Raw genomic sequence first — 17,547 nt, 5'->3', positions numbered from 1 at the left:
AGAAGCAGAATGAAAAGAGAAAAAACCAAAAATATCAAGAATTCAAATGTCTTATAGAGAAGCAAAGGGTACCATTTCTTGCAAGGTAAGTCAAGGAAAGTGACGACGACAGGGAAGGGAAAGATGAAGATGGTGAGAAAGAGTTCACAAGGTTGAGTCACATTTGGCTTGCTTAACATTATAAACTATAAGAATATCCCTAGCAGAGATGCACATTATCTCTCAGATAAAATCCCTAAACAAGTATGAACATTGTTCCTCAAGCTCAGAGCAAATCATCTGCAAATATGGAGTGCAGTGCAGTCGTGTAAAAATAGTTACACAAGATAAACATAATTGACCTCTCAAAGAAAAGATTTCATTCGAAACTTTAAACAGAGATGAGCTTTAGAACATGAAATCAGATGCCATTACCATCCGAGAAGGAAAAACACATGCAGTTTGACAATATAATTGGAAACTGCAGCTCTGACTGCGTGCCAGCAGTTTTCGAAATCAACTGTCATCCATGAAGCTGAAAATCTCATCATAAAGAGTGGCAAGGACTTAAAAATAAACAAATTTTAGTAGAAATTAAATTGGAAAAGCATCAACTGGCCCCTTACACCATGTGATGGTGAAATTATAGCAGATTGCTGCAATGCAATAAATGTATCACGCGAGAATTAACGTTGTTGGCAGACAATTAACAAAGGCATTATAATAATCTTGCATAGCTTTCTTGCCGCTGTGAGCAATCCACAAGGACGGTTGAGACGCAAAATTAATGTGGATTGATTTGTTTAAAATAGGCGTGAAACATCAAGTCAGCTTGCACTTTTACATGTTGATCGGTTGCTGCATCAATATCATTGTTCATCTTTTTATTATTATATTAATTTTGATGGGTCTAAGGTTTACATTCCCAATCATATAGTTCATCTAATAGAATTCGAGGCAAGATTCATAAAAGATACTCGTCGAAAATTCTAACGAGCCATAAAGTTTATCTAGACATAAACCATGAAAACATAACACACATGTATTAAATGAAGGCGTGTCTCTTGACCACATGTCCTCCATCCTTTTACATGTTGATCGGTTGCTGCATCAATATCATTGTTCATCTTTTTATTATTATATTAATTTTGATGGGTCTAAGGTTTACATTCCCAATCATATAGTTCATCTAATAGAATTCGAGGCAAGATTCATAAAAGATACTCGTCGAAAATTCGAAGGAGCCATAAAGTTTATCTAGACAGAAACCATGAAAACAAAACACACATGTATTAAATGAAGGCATGTCACTTGACCGCTTGTCCTCCATAGATAAGTCTTGTCATCATCATCAATGGTACATGACCCACAAAACCAGGAAATTAAGCAACTTTTGTTGTGGCTCGATGTCACTTTAGACTTAATTATATTTCCAAGGGGACCAAGACTATAGGCGATCATTGTGTCTTTTTCATCGACACAATTACACGGATTCAAAACCGTATAAATAGTCTTCGCCCAAAGGCTACTCGTCTTAGTCTTTACCATCTTCTTCTTCTTTTAAACTTTGTAAACATATGTAATCCAACATCTGAGGTTTATTTTCTTCATCAATACTAACTTTAGGTATCAGAGAATTTCTCAAATACAATATAAGATTTATCTTGCATGTGTTTGTATGGCTTGAATTGAGTGTTTTCATCTTTCCAATCTATTTGCCGACTTTAGATAGTATTTTAGATATTGGTGACGATTAGTTTTAAAAATAATTTTTAAATAAAAATATATTAAAATAATATTTTATTTATTTATTTTTAATATTAGTATATTAAAACGATCTATAATAATAAAAAACTAATTTGAAACAAAATAATTTTTCAAGAATTTTTATAAGTGTTTTTTAAACGCAAAAACAGACACGCTCTTAAAAAAATTGATATCAATGAATTTTTTTATAAACCCTGTCAAATTTGTTTTTAAAAGCATTAATATTATTTGATATAGAAGTCATCCTATGAAGTATGAATTCTTTAAAATTCCTTACATATATGTATCAAGTTTGTATCCGAGATGATATTTGATTTTATGTTTCCAATACATGTTAAGTGTTTCTCGAACATGTTAAAAATCAATGAATAAAAAAAAAATCACTTAAAGATGTTTTGAAAATACCAATAGCTTATAGATGATATTTGATAGCACAGATTTCAATTATCTTTATACACATAAATTTCATATATTAAAATATGTTAAAGTAGTGAAAAAGATACAATAATAAATTTGATTGCAAAAAAAGGTGGAAAGTCGCTTTAAGTACTCTTTATATTCATGAATCCTTTTATTAATGGTTAGATCTATTAATAGTTAGATCTAGATCAATATCTTTCCATCCAAAACAAGATTTAAATGTCATTGATAATAAAAAAAAAACTTGATCACATAAAAAACACTCCAAAAAAGTTTCCATCTTATCTTTCAGTCAAATTTATTATTATAATTTTATTACTATTTTAGTATATTTTAATACATGAAATTTATGCAAATTTCTAACATAACCGATGAAATACTCTTTTCCTCTTATCTTTTCGATCAACATATCTGCTATTCAAATTTAAAAAATATGAATCATGTAAGTTATTCTCTAATCCATGTTTAAGCTATTGATTCACCTAGAAAACAAAAAAAAATCAATTTTCTCAAAATATTATTATTTTCAACCATAATATATATATAAAATAACAAAACAAATTCAAATTGATGTGTGTATGCATCTCAACATTGTAAGAATTTCCATTTAAATAATAAATTCATTCATTTTAATAAAATTTGGCAGAGCTTCTCTAATAGAAAACCGCTATCTAAATACAAATTTTGTATTGTTAACATAAACAACAATATAATCCATATTTAGCTCCTATCATTTCACACTTACATAAGAATGCTATTTGGCCATCATCCATCATTTCCACCAAATATTATAACATACCAAACATTTCCAATCATAAAGATTACATAATTGATACTTACTTAAATTAAATTATCCACATTAAGATAACCATTTGTTTCTATACAAGATTGCATTATTTTACTTTAAGGTTACACAACCGGAATCTACATATTACAACTTATTTTAGAGTTATATCTAGATAATATTGCAACAAAAAACTATAAAATAAACTGTTAAGGTCAAGATGACTACTAAGAAGTACCTACATATTACATGTAAATTGTAAAATAAATATATTTATAATATCAAAGGATTTATTTCAATCCCAATATTCAAATGAAGATAAATATACAATGATCATGATCATCCTTATCCAATGAGAAAATTTATTTGCATCTTCCCACTTCTCTCTTCCTTATAAGCATTATCATCATATTAATAATAATTCCTTCATTTCTATTAACTCATCTTGTCACAATCATCATTTATGTTTTTGAATTGATCGAATTTATAACATCCTCGTAATTATCCTTGTTTATGTTCTAACTTAATCACTTTCATAATATTATTACAAATAATCTTAAGTCATACTCTATAATCAATTTAGGATTTATTATCTCTTTCATACCCATAAGTCATACTTTAGTTTAATTATGGGTTCATCAACCCATTTAATACTTTCAATGTTGGTAAATACTACTTTGAGTACATCAACCACATTTAGTCCTTTACAAATATCCAATACATTATTTTCGGTTAATTAATTTTGTTAATTCACTTTAATGCTTGTTATATCATTTTTGGCTTCACCAATATCAATTTTCAATCCTCTTCCATGCTCATTGTAGCTCATCTATATTATTTCTTTCTCAAGTTCAAGATTTTTTGGTCCAACTATAACTTATCCGTATATTTCTTCGATTCTTGATATGTTTTATACCTATTTTTGCCTTATCTATAAATGTTCATTCCACCCATTTACGATACATTCAAATATATATTTCAATTTAGGCCTGCATTGCAACCAATTTTAATTTTACATATTAAATCCCACTGTTACAATAAACTTAAAGATCACATATTGTCAATTTAATTTTTGCATCTTACATACTTTCGTTGTGATCCATTTAGTTAAATCCACCATTGTGATTAATTTCAACATATTAAACTCTACCATTATGTTCCACTTAATTCTTATAAATTAAATTATGTTATTGTGGTCAATTTAATTTGCACAATATAAATTTTATTATTACAGTCCATTTAATTAAATCTCACTATTGTTGTTAATTTTATTTTGTTTTCATGAATTAAATCCTGTTTTTATGCCCATTTAATTAAATCCTACAATTGTGGTTAATTTTAATTTTACATATTAAATTCTGCCACTATGATCTATTTAATTTGCAAATTATTAATTTCCTGACATGAAAACATATTTCTTTTCATATATGTTTCCTGACCCCGTACATTTGACTTCATCCAATATAATTTGGGGTATATGGTCTCCTCCTGTTATTTTTTTTTTTAGATTAACGTGGGTGTCCGGACCAGCTTGCGCGCACCACGACTAATCCCACGGGCCCTGAAGTTAACGACCATGTAAGCCTCCAGTGGCCATCATATGAGCAACCAAGGACTCGAACTTGAGACCACAGAGGGAGCAAACCCCTTGATTCCAAATTCTTACCACTTAGTCACCATCTAGATGGTTTATTTTTTTTTTTCACTCAATTTTATTACAATGCGTGAACGGTATAGTTTGTATAATATCAATCTACTACTTAAAAGATATAATTTACATCATATTATTTTCCTATCCTACAAGCATAATTTACATAACATTAATTTCATGCCTTGTAGGTATAATTTACATAACTATTTCATTCCGGTAGGCATAATTCACACAATATTTAATTCACATGTATTATTTTTCTTGCCCTGAAGGCATAATTTATATGGTATGATTTTTTTATTTTGAAGGCATATTTTTTTCCTGATATTATTTTGATGTCTTGGAGGCATAATTCCGGTGATGTTATTTTTTCTTGTCATGAAAGCATAATGTTTCTCAATATACACAATTATACAATAAATATATAATTTTTATTGAATTATAATATTACGAAAGCAATTTTAACAATTAAAGAGGTAAAGAAGTCGCCCTTTTCCTTGAGCTTTTGTTGTATAAGCTCCTGATAGATCAAATTTCATTTTGAATGCTTCTCCTACAATTCCTAACAATAACCGTTAATATTCGTTTAAATATATTCAATTATTTATCTAACAATCAATTCAATCCAACACATAATTTCACATTCAACACCCAAATTAATATTAATCGATTATTATTTACTTTTTACAATTTCACATAATTTCATAAATTGCAAATATCAATCAATTATTAAAAAAAATCCATAATTCACTTTTTATTCCATCAAAATAAATTCTTCACTTGGGACTTTTACCTCTTCAATTTAATTCACACACCTAATCCTAGAATTTAAAGTTTATAAATTTTCCAAGAACTTGGCCACACTTATCGAATCATGCAACAATCCCAATTCCACCCTAATCACAATAAATTTAACCATTACAACATCAATTAACACAAAATTTATATTACCAAACCCAGTTTCTAAATATTTCATGTTCACAATTTAACTTTTCAGCCATGTAAACAAGAATCCAAAACAACCAAATTTGCAACCTACCAAATTCAATACAATCAATTTAAACTTGGCCACCATAGCTAACTTCCCGAATTTCCTAAAACTTTATAGCTAACATTTTGGCCAATTATCATAAAATAACATGATTTGATTGGTTCCATATTTATCTACTCATCAAGATCTTCAAATTTCCACACCTACACCTTCCTATATTTTCTCAACGATTTAGAATGCATTTAATTAGCTCATCCTATATATATGAAACCCCATATACAACTAGAAATCATTCCCCAAATACAATTTCTCATGTCAACTAAATTAAATAAACATATAATATCACTAAATTAAAATCAATTTATTTCATTCATTCTCCCAAAATTACGACTACGAATTCAACACGACTTTCTTTTTTTTTTGGGTACAAAGCTACCTCCTCTCAAACACCTCACCAGTAAAAATCAGCCAGCAACATCACTTGCAATCCAAGAGGAGGGAGAGTACTTTTAAAATATATATAAAAAAAATTATTAATTCTTTTAACACACACATTTCAGATAATTGATTTTAGAAAAACTGGATCCGAGTAAAGAGTGCAAGGTTACATTATTGAGTATAGGATTATACAAAATTTATCACATCATAATTAATTCATCAGTTATCGAAATACCTTTTTACAGCAATATTAAATTATGATAAGATGAAAAGTAGTTAATTATAAATTGTAAGCCGACAGGGTGCCGCTTAGGGTGGAGCAGTCGGTAGCACGCTTTCCGTGATCCCTATATTTTTCTCAATCTCCCTCTCCTCCCCCCTTTGTTTTCCAATTATTCAATTGTATCCTTAAAGGATCCATAGTTTTGGTGGATTGTTTTCAAATTTCATATATGTGTGTGTGTGTGTGTGTGTGAAGTTCAGAGAGAGAGAGAGAGAGGAAATGGATTATTTTTTTCTTAAATAAAAATTTTGTTAGACATTTAACTATAATTCCAAAGGTTGATTTAAATTTGTTTATTTTCAAATCTTGGATTAACATATAAAAGAATTATTAATTCTTTTTAATATATACATTTTAAAAACCATTTAAAAAAACTTAGTTTTTGTTATTAGAGGGTACTTTTAAAACAATAAAATAATTAGCTATTAAAAAAAATTAACCAAAAATATATTAATATTTTTTTATTTTTAATATCATTTCAACAATAAAATAATTAGCTATTAAAAAAAACTAACCAAAAATATATTAATATTTTTTTTTGATATCATTTCATAAAATTATATAAAAATCTTAATTTAATAATTTTTATACAGAAAGTAGTTTAAGCGTATAGCCTCATGAAGAGCTACATTGAAGATTTCTACGTTGAAAAACTGGGATGAAAATGCAGTTTACCATATTTTCTATAAATATTTGTTTATTTTATAGATTAGTTTGAAGAGAAAACAGGAATTGAATATTGTTGGGAACCAACTGAATACCATCCCACCATTAATGCCTGTTTGATCAGTTATTACCCAAACTAAACTATCAAGGGTTTTCGCCTTGATGAAACGAAAACCCAAATTTCTCAATCAATCTTCTTTTTTTGGTTAATTTTATTGATTAATTAACCAAATAGCTAACCCTCTCTCTCTTTCTCTGTTTCTGATTTTCAATGGCTGATCATGGATCAGAGACGTCACCTTTAATCCCCCCCTCTCCGATCACCGAACCCACCGAGATCGACCTTGAAGCCGGTCCCGGAGAGCAAATTCAGTGCCGTATTTGCCTAGAAACTGACGGTAATTCCCCCTTTTAATTGCTTGAAACTCACTCTAAAAGTCGTCGCTAAGGTTTCACCATTTTAGAAATTTATTTGTAGGTTTTACTTGATTGTGGATGTAGAAAATGTTAGGTACAAGGAGTTAAAAATTGTTTCTTATTTAGTTCACTTTGATAATTTGTGGAGGTTTTACTTGCATACTGCAGAATTTTTTACCTACTTTATGTTGTTTACTGTTATTGTTCCATTTGTGTTAGCTGTTGATGTTAGAGATTGTTGATGCTTGGATTTTTGTAGCCTTTTTTAAAATAATTTTTTTATGGCAATTTTGACTCAAATTTAGAATTTTGGTTGTGAAATATTTAGAGCTTGTTTCTGTTTGCATTTTTAGAACTATCCACTTCATCGTTGGTGTGTTGGCTGTTGATTGTAGAGATTATGAAATTGAAGAGAAATAGTAGATCTTGGGGTTTTGTGAGCTTGGCCTTGAATTTAGTTCAAATTGTCATCTTTGTAATGCTTAGCTGTTGTTGAACCGATAATTTGATCATGAAAGTTCCTTTTTTTCCGGTTTTACTGATCAGCAACAGGGTAGCTTTTGTATGACTTTGTTTTTCTTTTTTAATTCTTATGCGAAAGCTTTAGATTTCTGGCTTGAAAATTCAGGTTAGTTGTGTTTACTTCTTAAGTTAATTATGTTTTCGTTTCATCAGGTAGGGATTTTATTGCACCTTGCAAGTGCAAAGGAACGGTTAAGTATGTACATCGTGAATGCCTGGATCAGTGGCGAGCAGTGAAGGTATGGATGTTTGTCATGTTTCTTGCACAGTTTTAGTGATATGGGTTATGTTATTGTGTTATGGATCCCACATTGTTGCTTGAATTCTATGTTGCGACATCTTTTGATACGACTATTCTTTTGACCTGACTAATAGCCAATTTGGGTTTGGATAGGTCACTGAAAAATCCCTTTGCTGCACTCAAAGTTAATAAATATGTCCTTCGATGTGTGCATGTTGGTTTAAAAATTGACAGACTTTTGTTGCATACCATTTTCTTCACTGATGCTTGAGGTGGAATTTTGTGGCTTAGAGGCCACTTGCATTTTAATAATTTGGATCCTTTACTCCCTCTCTTTTGTATTTTTTTTCAAGAATGATTGCTATTTCCTTTAATGTTGCATTCGTTGTCTTTGCCATGGAATGCGGTTAATTTGGACCTGGTAAATTTTTTGAAAGTAGGCTATTACCAGCAAGGTAGCCTTAATTTAATTTTTTTTTTTAAAAAAAAAGAGATGTAGAAAATTTATGAAACTGGACAATAGACCTAGAACTGGATAGAAAAAAAATGCTGCTCCTTTATGGTTGATATTTACATTATGTGAATGAAAGTAGCAAACTGTATATGACACTTGACAAGAAGTAGTTGGTTAAGTGATTAATGTGATGCATTGGTAGTCCAAGATTGCCTTAACAGAGGCTTCCATACTGGATATAGGGTATGCTTAGTTGTTTTTCCTTTTTACACTGGTCAGTTGCACTTGTTCTTGTGAACTCATACACACAGACTTGGATCTTCCATGGTAAATCTGGAGGCAGGTTATATAGGTTGTCACAGTTATGTTTGCTGGCCTCTGTTTGATTACATGAAGCAGTTCACTTTCTTTACTTTTCATGTCAAGTTCCTGCCACCAATTGATGGTTTGTAAAAAAATGATGTCTTTGTGATAAGTTGTTGATTTTATCTATGCAACAAGTTAACCTGCCACTTGTCCCCTTTTACCCTGGAATTTCTGCTATTGAGCTACTATCTTCTTTTTTGTTCTCTTGACAATCTGTTTATTTTTTTCAGGAAGGGTTTGCATTTGCTCATTGCACAACCTGCAAGGCTCCTTACCATTTGAGAGTTCACGTTGCTGCTGATAGGAAATGGCGAACTCTGAAATTTCGATTCTTTGTGACTAGAGACATTGTGTTTATATTTCTGGCTGTTCAGCTCGTAGGTCATCAGTACCCTGCTTTTGGTTATTTTGATATATACCTTTCTTGTTCTTTTTCTTTCTTCTCACGTCAGAGGTTCTATTGTTATTTATTTATATTAATTTGGTTCAGGTAATTGCTTCACTAGCATATTTGGTGTACCTAATTGACACTTATCAAAAGTCTTGGCTTCGTCTCGCATGGGGCTTTGATAGTGAGCTTAGTTTCTACTACATATGTGGTAATCTCAAAAACCTGAAGTGATAGTTATCATAATCCCTCTCAATGCATGCTTATGACACACAGCTCTAGTATCATGGTTTTCTTACAGATTAATAGTTATTTTGTTTGTGACTTGGGTTATACTCAACTTGCCCATGTTTATCTGTTCATGGTCCTGTCATTGTCATCTTAAGTGTATCAAACTGAACTTGATTTATGATATCAATTCTTTTATAATCTTTTATTTTTCTTGGTGCGTGAAGGTGCATATCTCCGTGGTCTGCAACCCTGAATGGTATTTATTCATAAAAATTGGCTGCTGACTTGAACTGACTAGTAGATCTGGCTGTTCTTGTTAGATTATTTGTCCCATATTTATATGAGATCACACAAATTGTTCTGGAGTTTTATGTAATTGGCTGCTTGAATGTCTGTTGCTAATTTAGAAACTGAACCATTTGTCCATTAATTTCAGCATATCATGAAAATTATAAGAAAAAAAATACCAGTTGTCTTTTCAACTGTAAAAAATTGGTAACATTAAAATTTTAAAATACAGTTTGATTAACTGGTGTTTGGGGGCATGTAAGATTTATGTTGAGGATTCAAGCATGGTCTGTTATTTTGCATTATTTTTTCCAGAATACTTGTGTAGAATCTTCATGGTAGAATGTTGTTGAACAGGAGCACTATTATTCTTTGCTTTGCTGGGGCTGTCCGGGTGCTTCATAACTTGCTATGATCGAAGAGTACGCAATGATTTGGCTCAGCCTTGTCGGGAGTTATGTCTTTGTTGCTGCCAGCCTGGGTATAACTCTGCTCTATATTCTTGCAACAACTGATGCACATGATATAATTATTCTCACTGCTGGATTATCATATTGTTATCCTTATAATTGTGTGGTGGGGTTAGGTTTACTTGACGTGAAGAGGAAAATGCATGTTAGAGCTGTCAAATGTGATATATTAAGAGACTTGATTTTTCTTTTACATGTCTTCCTCTTCATGGAAGAGATGAGGAATTTAAAAACATCTTAGATGCTAGGCTCCTTTGATTGGTGCAATAATAAAAATCTTGCTCAAAACCATAAATGTTAGGTGAAAAATCTTGGTGCAATAATAAAAATCTGGGCTTGAAACCAAAATGTTGGATTAAATTCTGGAGGGATTTCATTTAATTAAAAAATGTTGAAGGCAGGGTATCTTGGATTTCTTTGTCAGAAGCCACATAGTTGGAACCATAACCTAGTAATGTTGTTGGCTACTTGTGCATAAAGGAACTATTTGATTGATTTATTTTTAAAAGAGAATACTCAGTTTGCTGATCTAGATGTATTCGCTAGTACTCCCACCCACAAAAGCTGAGATCAAACAACCGCCAGCAAATTCATGTGTGGTGTAGTATCCTTGACTTGCCTTAGGAACAATATATGTATATTGTGGTCATTTGTAAAAGCTAGGGTTCCTCAATCCCTACAATTTTACAGCCCAAAACTGTAGAGAAGAAAAACTAGGTTCTCAAACCCTAAGGTTACAGCATGGAATTGTAGAGAAAACTCCGAAATGTTTATTTTATTAATATTCCCCAAAAAAAAGCTAGACAACCCTATTTATATTAATTATAGATCTAAAATCCTTATAGAATAAAGATTTTTATTAAAACTTACCTAACTAGTAGAATCCAACTAGCATTAGGATTCCCAAATTAAATAAATTCTTGTAAATCTCAACAATTAAATGAATATTACAATAAAAATAATTATGCCATAAAATTAAAAAATAGCATCCTGCATCATGTTGAACTTTTAGGTCTTGTTGTTTATTACATTAAAGTTCATTTATGTTTTGTTTGCACGCCAATTTATCTAATTGAACAAAGGAAAAGATTATTGTAGTCTTTCCCTATCTGGGACATTGGATTCTGCCTATGTTTTTGGTTAAATTACCAAAACCTCCTTGATGTCTGGGCTAATCAACTTTCACATCTTTGCATTTCTAAATCAAGCCCTTACATCCCTGACCTTTACAATGCAAAAACAATTTAATCCTTGCATTAGGTTACCATTGTTAAGTCTAATGTGCCAAATTTAAATTTTAAAATGTTCTTAGTTGTTGAAAATACCCCTAAACTTCACTTTGTTCTCTTTTTATTAATTATCATCTCTATATCATTTGTTTTAAAAGGACTATTTTTCTCTTCTTTTCAATGGTTTCAGATAGCATTTACTATATAATATAATATGCTTCTTTTCAATGGTTTCAGATAGCATTTAGTATATAATATAATATGACAGTAGTAACTTTTTAATTTTTTATAATTCATCATCATCTATAGATTTAGTGTTTGATTTGAGAAAAAAGAGGGATGAAATGTTGAGCAGGTCAAACCTTAGGGGTTTTTTGATAGTTTGATTGAAAACTAATATTTGAATGTTTAAGTAAATTTTATTCAAACAGAACAGGTTGTTACCATAAGTTTCTCGTTGGTTTGTTAGAAGGGTGTTTAAAGTTTAAATTGGGGCCAAATCAAGGTTTGGCACTGGAGTTTATTTGGGTGGTGTATTAAACACAAACTCTGGGCAGGAGTTCATTTTTTTTGTCTTTTTTTTTTTAAATACATGTGATACACTAAAACATTTTCTCGTAATTTTTTCATTCCTACCTTTTCACCTAGTATTTTGGTTATTGGATTTGAGAAATTAAATCAAATAATGAGTTATGCAATCTGTCTGTTTCCTTAATCTTGCAGAGTGTGTGCAGACTGTCATTTACCTGGCACTCTTTGTATCTGGACAGACTGTACTACATGCTTTGAGAGCTGTGCAAGCACAGCTGGTGAATGTGGTTGCTTAGGAGGTGCTGGTGAAGCAGGGTTACCACTACTGTTTATAATGGCTTTGATAGTGCTTGGACTATTTACTGTGATTGGCATATTCTACAGCGTGTTGGTGGCCACAATGGTTGGACAACGAATTTGGCAGCGGCATTATCATATACTTGCAAAAAGGATGCTAACAAAAGTGAGTGTAGTCACCTGCTTTCATATCTTTTTTAATATGCTTCAGTATAATTTCTACGGTGCAGTAAGTCACCAACACCAACCAAGTATTACTTGTAATACTTTTTGGCCCGCTAAATCTTAATTGAATTTTGTGAGGGAATTGGCTCCAGTAGAAAAATGGTTAAAAAAAAAAAACAAACAAAAGGACCTAGTGAATTTCTTTGTGAGATGTCTGGCACTAACATTCAGGGCTCTGTAGAATTTCTCAAGCTCAGCACAATTATGATTGATATACCAAATTTCGCTAGATTAAGGTAATGGTCAGTTCAAGGAAAAAAAAAATGTTGTCAAGGTAACAATCTTTGCCAACTCATTAGGTCCGAAAGTCCTTTACAATGAAAACTTCTAAGGTTGCTTTAATACATTGCATCCTTGGCTTGAAGATCTATCTTGGGATGATGTTTTCACTTTGGCATATCATTGCATCACAATCTTGAAACATTTTTGCTGGTCACTGCATCAAATATTTACTTTTTTGGCATCCATGCAGGTTTCTTGGTCTAAATATTTATCATGATTTGTTTCTCTTGTGAAATGACTTCAATATGCTCTGTTAGGAATATGTTGTTGAGGATGTTGATGGTGAAATGACGGGATCGGACTGGTCTCCTCCACCACTACCAACTGAGCATGTTCAGCAGCTGAAAAATCTGGGTCTTCTCTGAGTTGAAGGGGGTGATATATTGTTCACAGGAGACACAGACTGACTCTGTTTTGGTATGTCAGTCTATATTGTGGCCTTTGAAATCTATCAACAGCAACATGTTAGGCAGTTACAAGGTAAGAGACAGCGAAGGCACTTTGATGGCTCAGCTGCATATATAAATTTGGGAATGATGATTTGTAAAAATTGCCTGGTATTGTTACAAACCTTCCATCAATTAAGACAACCTGAACAGGCCACCCTGAAATGGCTAACAAAAGACTTGATCGTATATTTCATGCCTGTGATCAATTGAAGAGAACATTTTCATGTGTTCATTGGCTTTCTTCAAAAAGCGTGGTGCGCTTGAGATTGTAATTAATTACCGCCGGAAAATGTATCATTCTGCATCAGCTATATTTCTGGCATATACCGTTTACCATTTACCAGAGAACTTGGCTTTGAAGTTGACGTCCTGAAAAATACTGAATTATGTATTTCATTTTGTTGACTGTAAAGAAATATATCTGTTTCTACATGAAACTGCTGGTTATCGGTAAGTCTCGCCCAAGTAATGTATTTGGAACTGCTCCCTCCAGTACTATTATTTCCTGTTTTCCTTATCCTGCACATCACCTCACGTCTTTGCATAGATTGAGATACAGAAGGATCTTTATCCCCCATGTTTAGGAGATGAAGATGAAATCTTAGTTTAGCAATCAAGGTAGATGGTCTCATAAAAGCATGCTAGATGGTAGATGAAATATTCAATAATGAGAGTGTCATATCAAGTTAGGTCCTTTTTCAAGGTCTTTTTAACAATTGAATTTTTTTATTTTATTTTTTACGGGTTATTCTAATTTCATATGTTGTTTATAAGTTTTGCAGCTTAATTTAAATTGACTCAAATCAAGTTTGTTTTGTTTGATTTATTTGTTGTCTTGGGCCAAGTTTTTTTATATTTAAGAAAAAATTTACAATTGAGTTTTTTTTACGATATCATCCTTCTTTGGTTTTTTAACTTATTAGAGTTGATTTTTATATTTTTATTGTTATTTTGATTTTATTTTGATAAATTTTTTTAATTGATATTTTTTAATTTTATTTTTAAATATTAAATTAGTTAAGAATTAAATTTTTTAATTGAAATTAAATTTATGATTTAAGAGATTCAAGTTTTGAAGATTAATCGAGGTTTGCTTGATTTCTTTTAAACTCATATTTTTTTTAATTTAATTTTTAGCACTTATTCAACTAGAGATTGAGCTGTATTATTTTTATTTATTTGCTTTCAATAATTTTTTTTATTAATTTTGAAAATAATAAAGGTTATTCTTTTTATTTCTTGTTTTTTATTAAATTTACTTTAAATTTTTTTTAAAATTGATTATTTTTATTTTATCATTTAATATTAGATTGATTTAGAATTAATTCATCTTTTTAATTTCATTATTCAAAGATTGATTAAGAATCTTTTTTTTTTTAAATTTCATCTTTTCCTGTTGGAGTTTTTGGTATTATGTTATCTCATTCGAACTTGACAGGATGCTCACTAATTGATACATGCTACTTCTAGAAATGCGTACTCCTTTAATTATAAGACAATCAAACAAAAGAAAAAAAAAAGCGCTTTCTTAGCATGTAATCAAAAGCTGATAGCACTAAAAGATATAAGATTTAGCTTTCAAGCAATAAATAAGTAATATGTGAAAAACTTGTTCCTATCTTAATTTTATATAAGAATTAAATTATAAAATATAAAGGTACATTCATCTAACATAGATGTTTGAGCAATTTAAAATAAAAAGTGGCATAATAAATAAAAAGAATATGAAACTCAACTTTTAAATGAGAAGTGAAGTCTCATCAACTGTTAGCAAATAAAAAATAATAAATTGTTATCAATTCTTTATTACTGCAAGGATCTAAATAACTTAAATAAATGTTTGCAAAAATATTTATGTATTCATTAATATATCTATAGTTAATATGTAAAATATGTATAGTACATACCTCAAACACTAATTTTAGAAGATAAAGAACTTGTTTGACAATGAGGTTGCGTCTTTAAAACACAAATGTAACCTGTTTGATAAAAACAAAACGTATTTTACTGTATATGGGTCCCATGTTTTTTCGCGTCCGAGACTCAGGAAAAGAAGAAGCAGCATTTTGCTGCTTTGTGCACACTGTTCACGCTAATTTTAATCAGCGTGAACAGTAGATGTGAACAGTTCACACACTTCTTTTTTTTTAAAGATTGTTAATTTTATTAATATTTTTTTTTAAAAAAATTAGTTTAAAGTAAATTAAATTAATTTGTACTGTAATGTAAATAATATTTTTTTCTTGAAAAATTAGTATATAGTGAATTAAATTCACTCGCACTATAATATCAATTTTATACCTGATAATATTTTATCTAATTTTATTACACGCTCAAAATATTATGAAAACTATAGTTTTTATTGGATAAATTTTGTATGTAATGGAATTATAAATAATTTAATGGAATAATAAAAAATATTTTATATAAAGTATTATTTATTTCATGATGTAATAGGAGTAATTAATTCTACAATATTTAAATTTTAAACCATCAATATTAATATATATTTTTTAAAATTATTTTATAACCTTAATTTCAAAAGCATTTTTAACCGAACACATTAAACTACTTTTTTTTAACCTCAATTTTAAATATAATTTTAACTAAACACCTATTTTTTCAAATCAACCTCAACTAAAAGTACTTTTTATAAAACAACTTTTTTTAAACCACAACCACAACAGCTACCGCAATACCAAACACACTCAAATTTTTTTCCCAAGAGAACGCAACCTAAGAGTACCTAAATCTTTTATACTTTATTGGGCAAGTATTTGCCAAATAATTTCTCCCACTAGATTTTGCGCGCGCATATACACACAAATATATATAGCAAAAAAATCCTAGATATAAATAAAAAGAACTTATGCATGCATCTAATGAAATAACCCAATAACTATTATGTAAATTAATGAAAAAAATTCATCAACAATAAACAAAAATAAAATTGAGAAAACCAAGAAAAAAATAAAGATTAAGAAATCTCACATCACAATACGGATAATTTACTTGATCATGTTTAATAAATTCATCTATCAAAATAAATTTGTAATAGAAAAATACATAAAATTTGTAATAGAAACCAACACACACAAATTTATTGAAAAATATATATATATATATGAAAAAAAATGCAAGGCTGCATTTATAATAAATCTTATAAAAAAATCTATATTAAAAAAATCTATATAAAATTAAGAAAAAACCATAGATAAATAATACTCATCAATATAAAAACCAAGTGCGGGCCTTAAAAAAAAAGTTTAATGGGGGCGGACGACGAGTCATCCGGCCTAAATATTTCAAAAAAAATGACATGTCTCCTACTTCAACTCAGAATCCAGTCACTACGGTGGTCAGAAAAATATGGTCTGTTATTTTTTCACCTAAATATCTTATTTTCAATCTATTTTTGATCAAAAACACCTAAAAAACACCATAGAAACCTTGTTAAACCAATCCATGACCACACAAAGACTGTCTGAAAACCCAAAATCCACCCAGAACAAAAATTCTACTAGATCAAATTTGTTGTTTTAGGTTGTTTCTAAGTAAAAGAAACTAAACGTAACCTCCCTCATCATATAGAATATTTTGACATGAAAATTAATCATTTTTAGTTGTCAGAATCTTCCCTAATGACCATTTTCTCTCTTTAGGCTTAAATCTGGCGACCCCATCGCTCTCCTCTCAACAAAAAAGGATTGAAAAAAAAATAAAGTTAGGTATCAAAATAAATTGTATTGAAATTCAAGGGACTAGTCGCTTTATACTTAAAAAAGTATAAGCGATTAAAATGAATGTTTCAATGAAACTTTCAATTCGCCCCTATCTTACCCGAGAATTTCACTTCAGTCCTGTAGCTTTCAATTCAATTCTTTCGATTTTTTGAAAGTTAGATTATAATTTTTTTATTTGCTTTCTATGAATTTACTATGTTTTTATTACACAAGTCATGAGTTTAACAAGTTAATTCAGGTTTACTTGGGTTTATAAAAAAAATATTCAATTAGTAACTGCTTCTTTTAGTTGGAAATTGGGTTTCATAATTGTTTTTGAATTTTTCCTTTAGGTTATCCTGATATCATGACTCAAGTTGCGAGTTTGATAGATTAAATATGTTCATTGTTTTAGTACTTTTTTAATTGGACTTTGTATTTTTTTTATTTGTTTGC

The 17,547-nt window shown here is 30.0% G+C and overlaps 1 protein-coding gene across 1 annotated transcript; it reads left to right on the top strand.

Annotated features, from left to right (window-relative positions):
* Positions 1 to 6,949: 6,949 nt before the first annotated feature.
* LOC105111876 (RING/FYVE/PHD zinc finger superfamily protein) lies at positions 6,950 to 13,823 on the top strand. The gene is made up of 7 exons (XM_011007347.1): positions 6,950 to 7,377; positions 8,072 to 8,157; positions 9,210 to 9,356; positions 9,470 to 9,578; positions 10,244 to 10,367; positions 12,309 to 12,579; positions 13,178 to 13,823. Exons 1-7 carry the CDS (start codon positions 7,251 to 7,253, stop codon positions 13,283 to 13,285), a joined length of 972 nt encoding a protein of 323 aa, XP_011005649.1. The 5' UTR covers positions 6,950 to 7,250; the 3' UTR covers positions 13,286 to 13,823.
* The last annotated feature ends 3,724 nt before the right edge of the window (positions 13,824 to 17,547 follow it).

The sequence above is a fragment of the Populus euphratica genome, unplaced genomic scaffold (genome assembly GCF_000495115.2).
Source record: "Populus euphratica unplaced genomic scaffold, PopEup_1.0 scaffold314.1, whole genome shotgun sequence".
Taxonomy (NCBI): Eukaryota; Viridiplantae; Streptophyta; class Magnoliopsida; order Malpighiales; family Salicaceae; genus Populus; species Populus euphratica.
The sequence above is the reverse complement of the archived record's forward strand: the minus strand, read 5'-3'. Positions and strand labels throughout refer to the sequence as shown.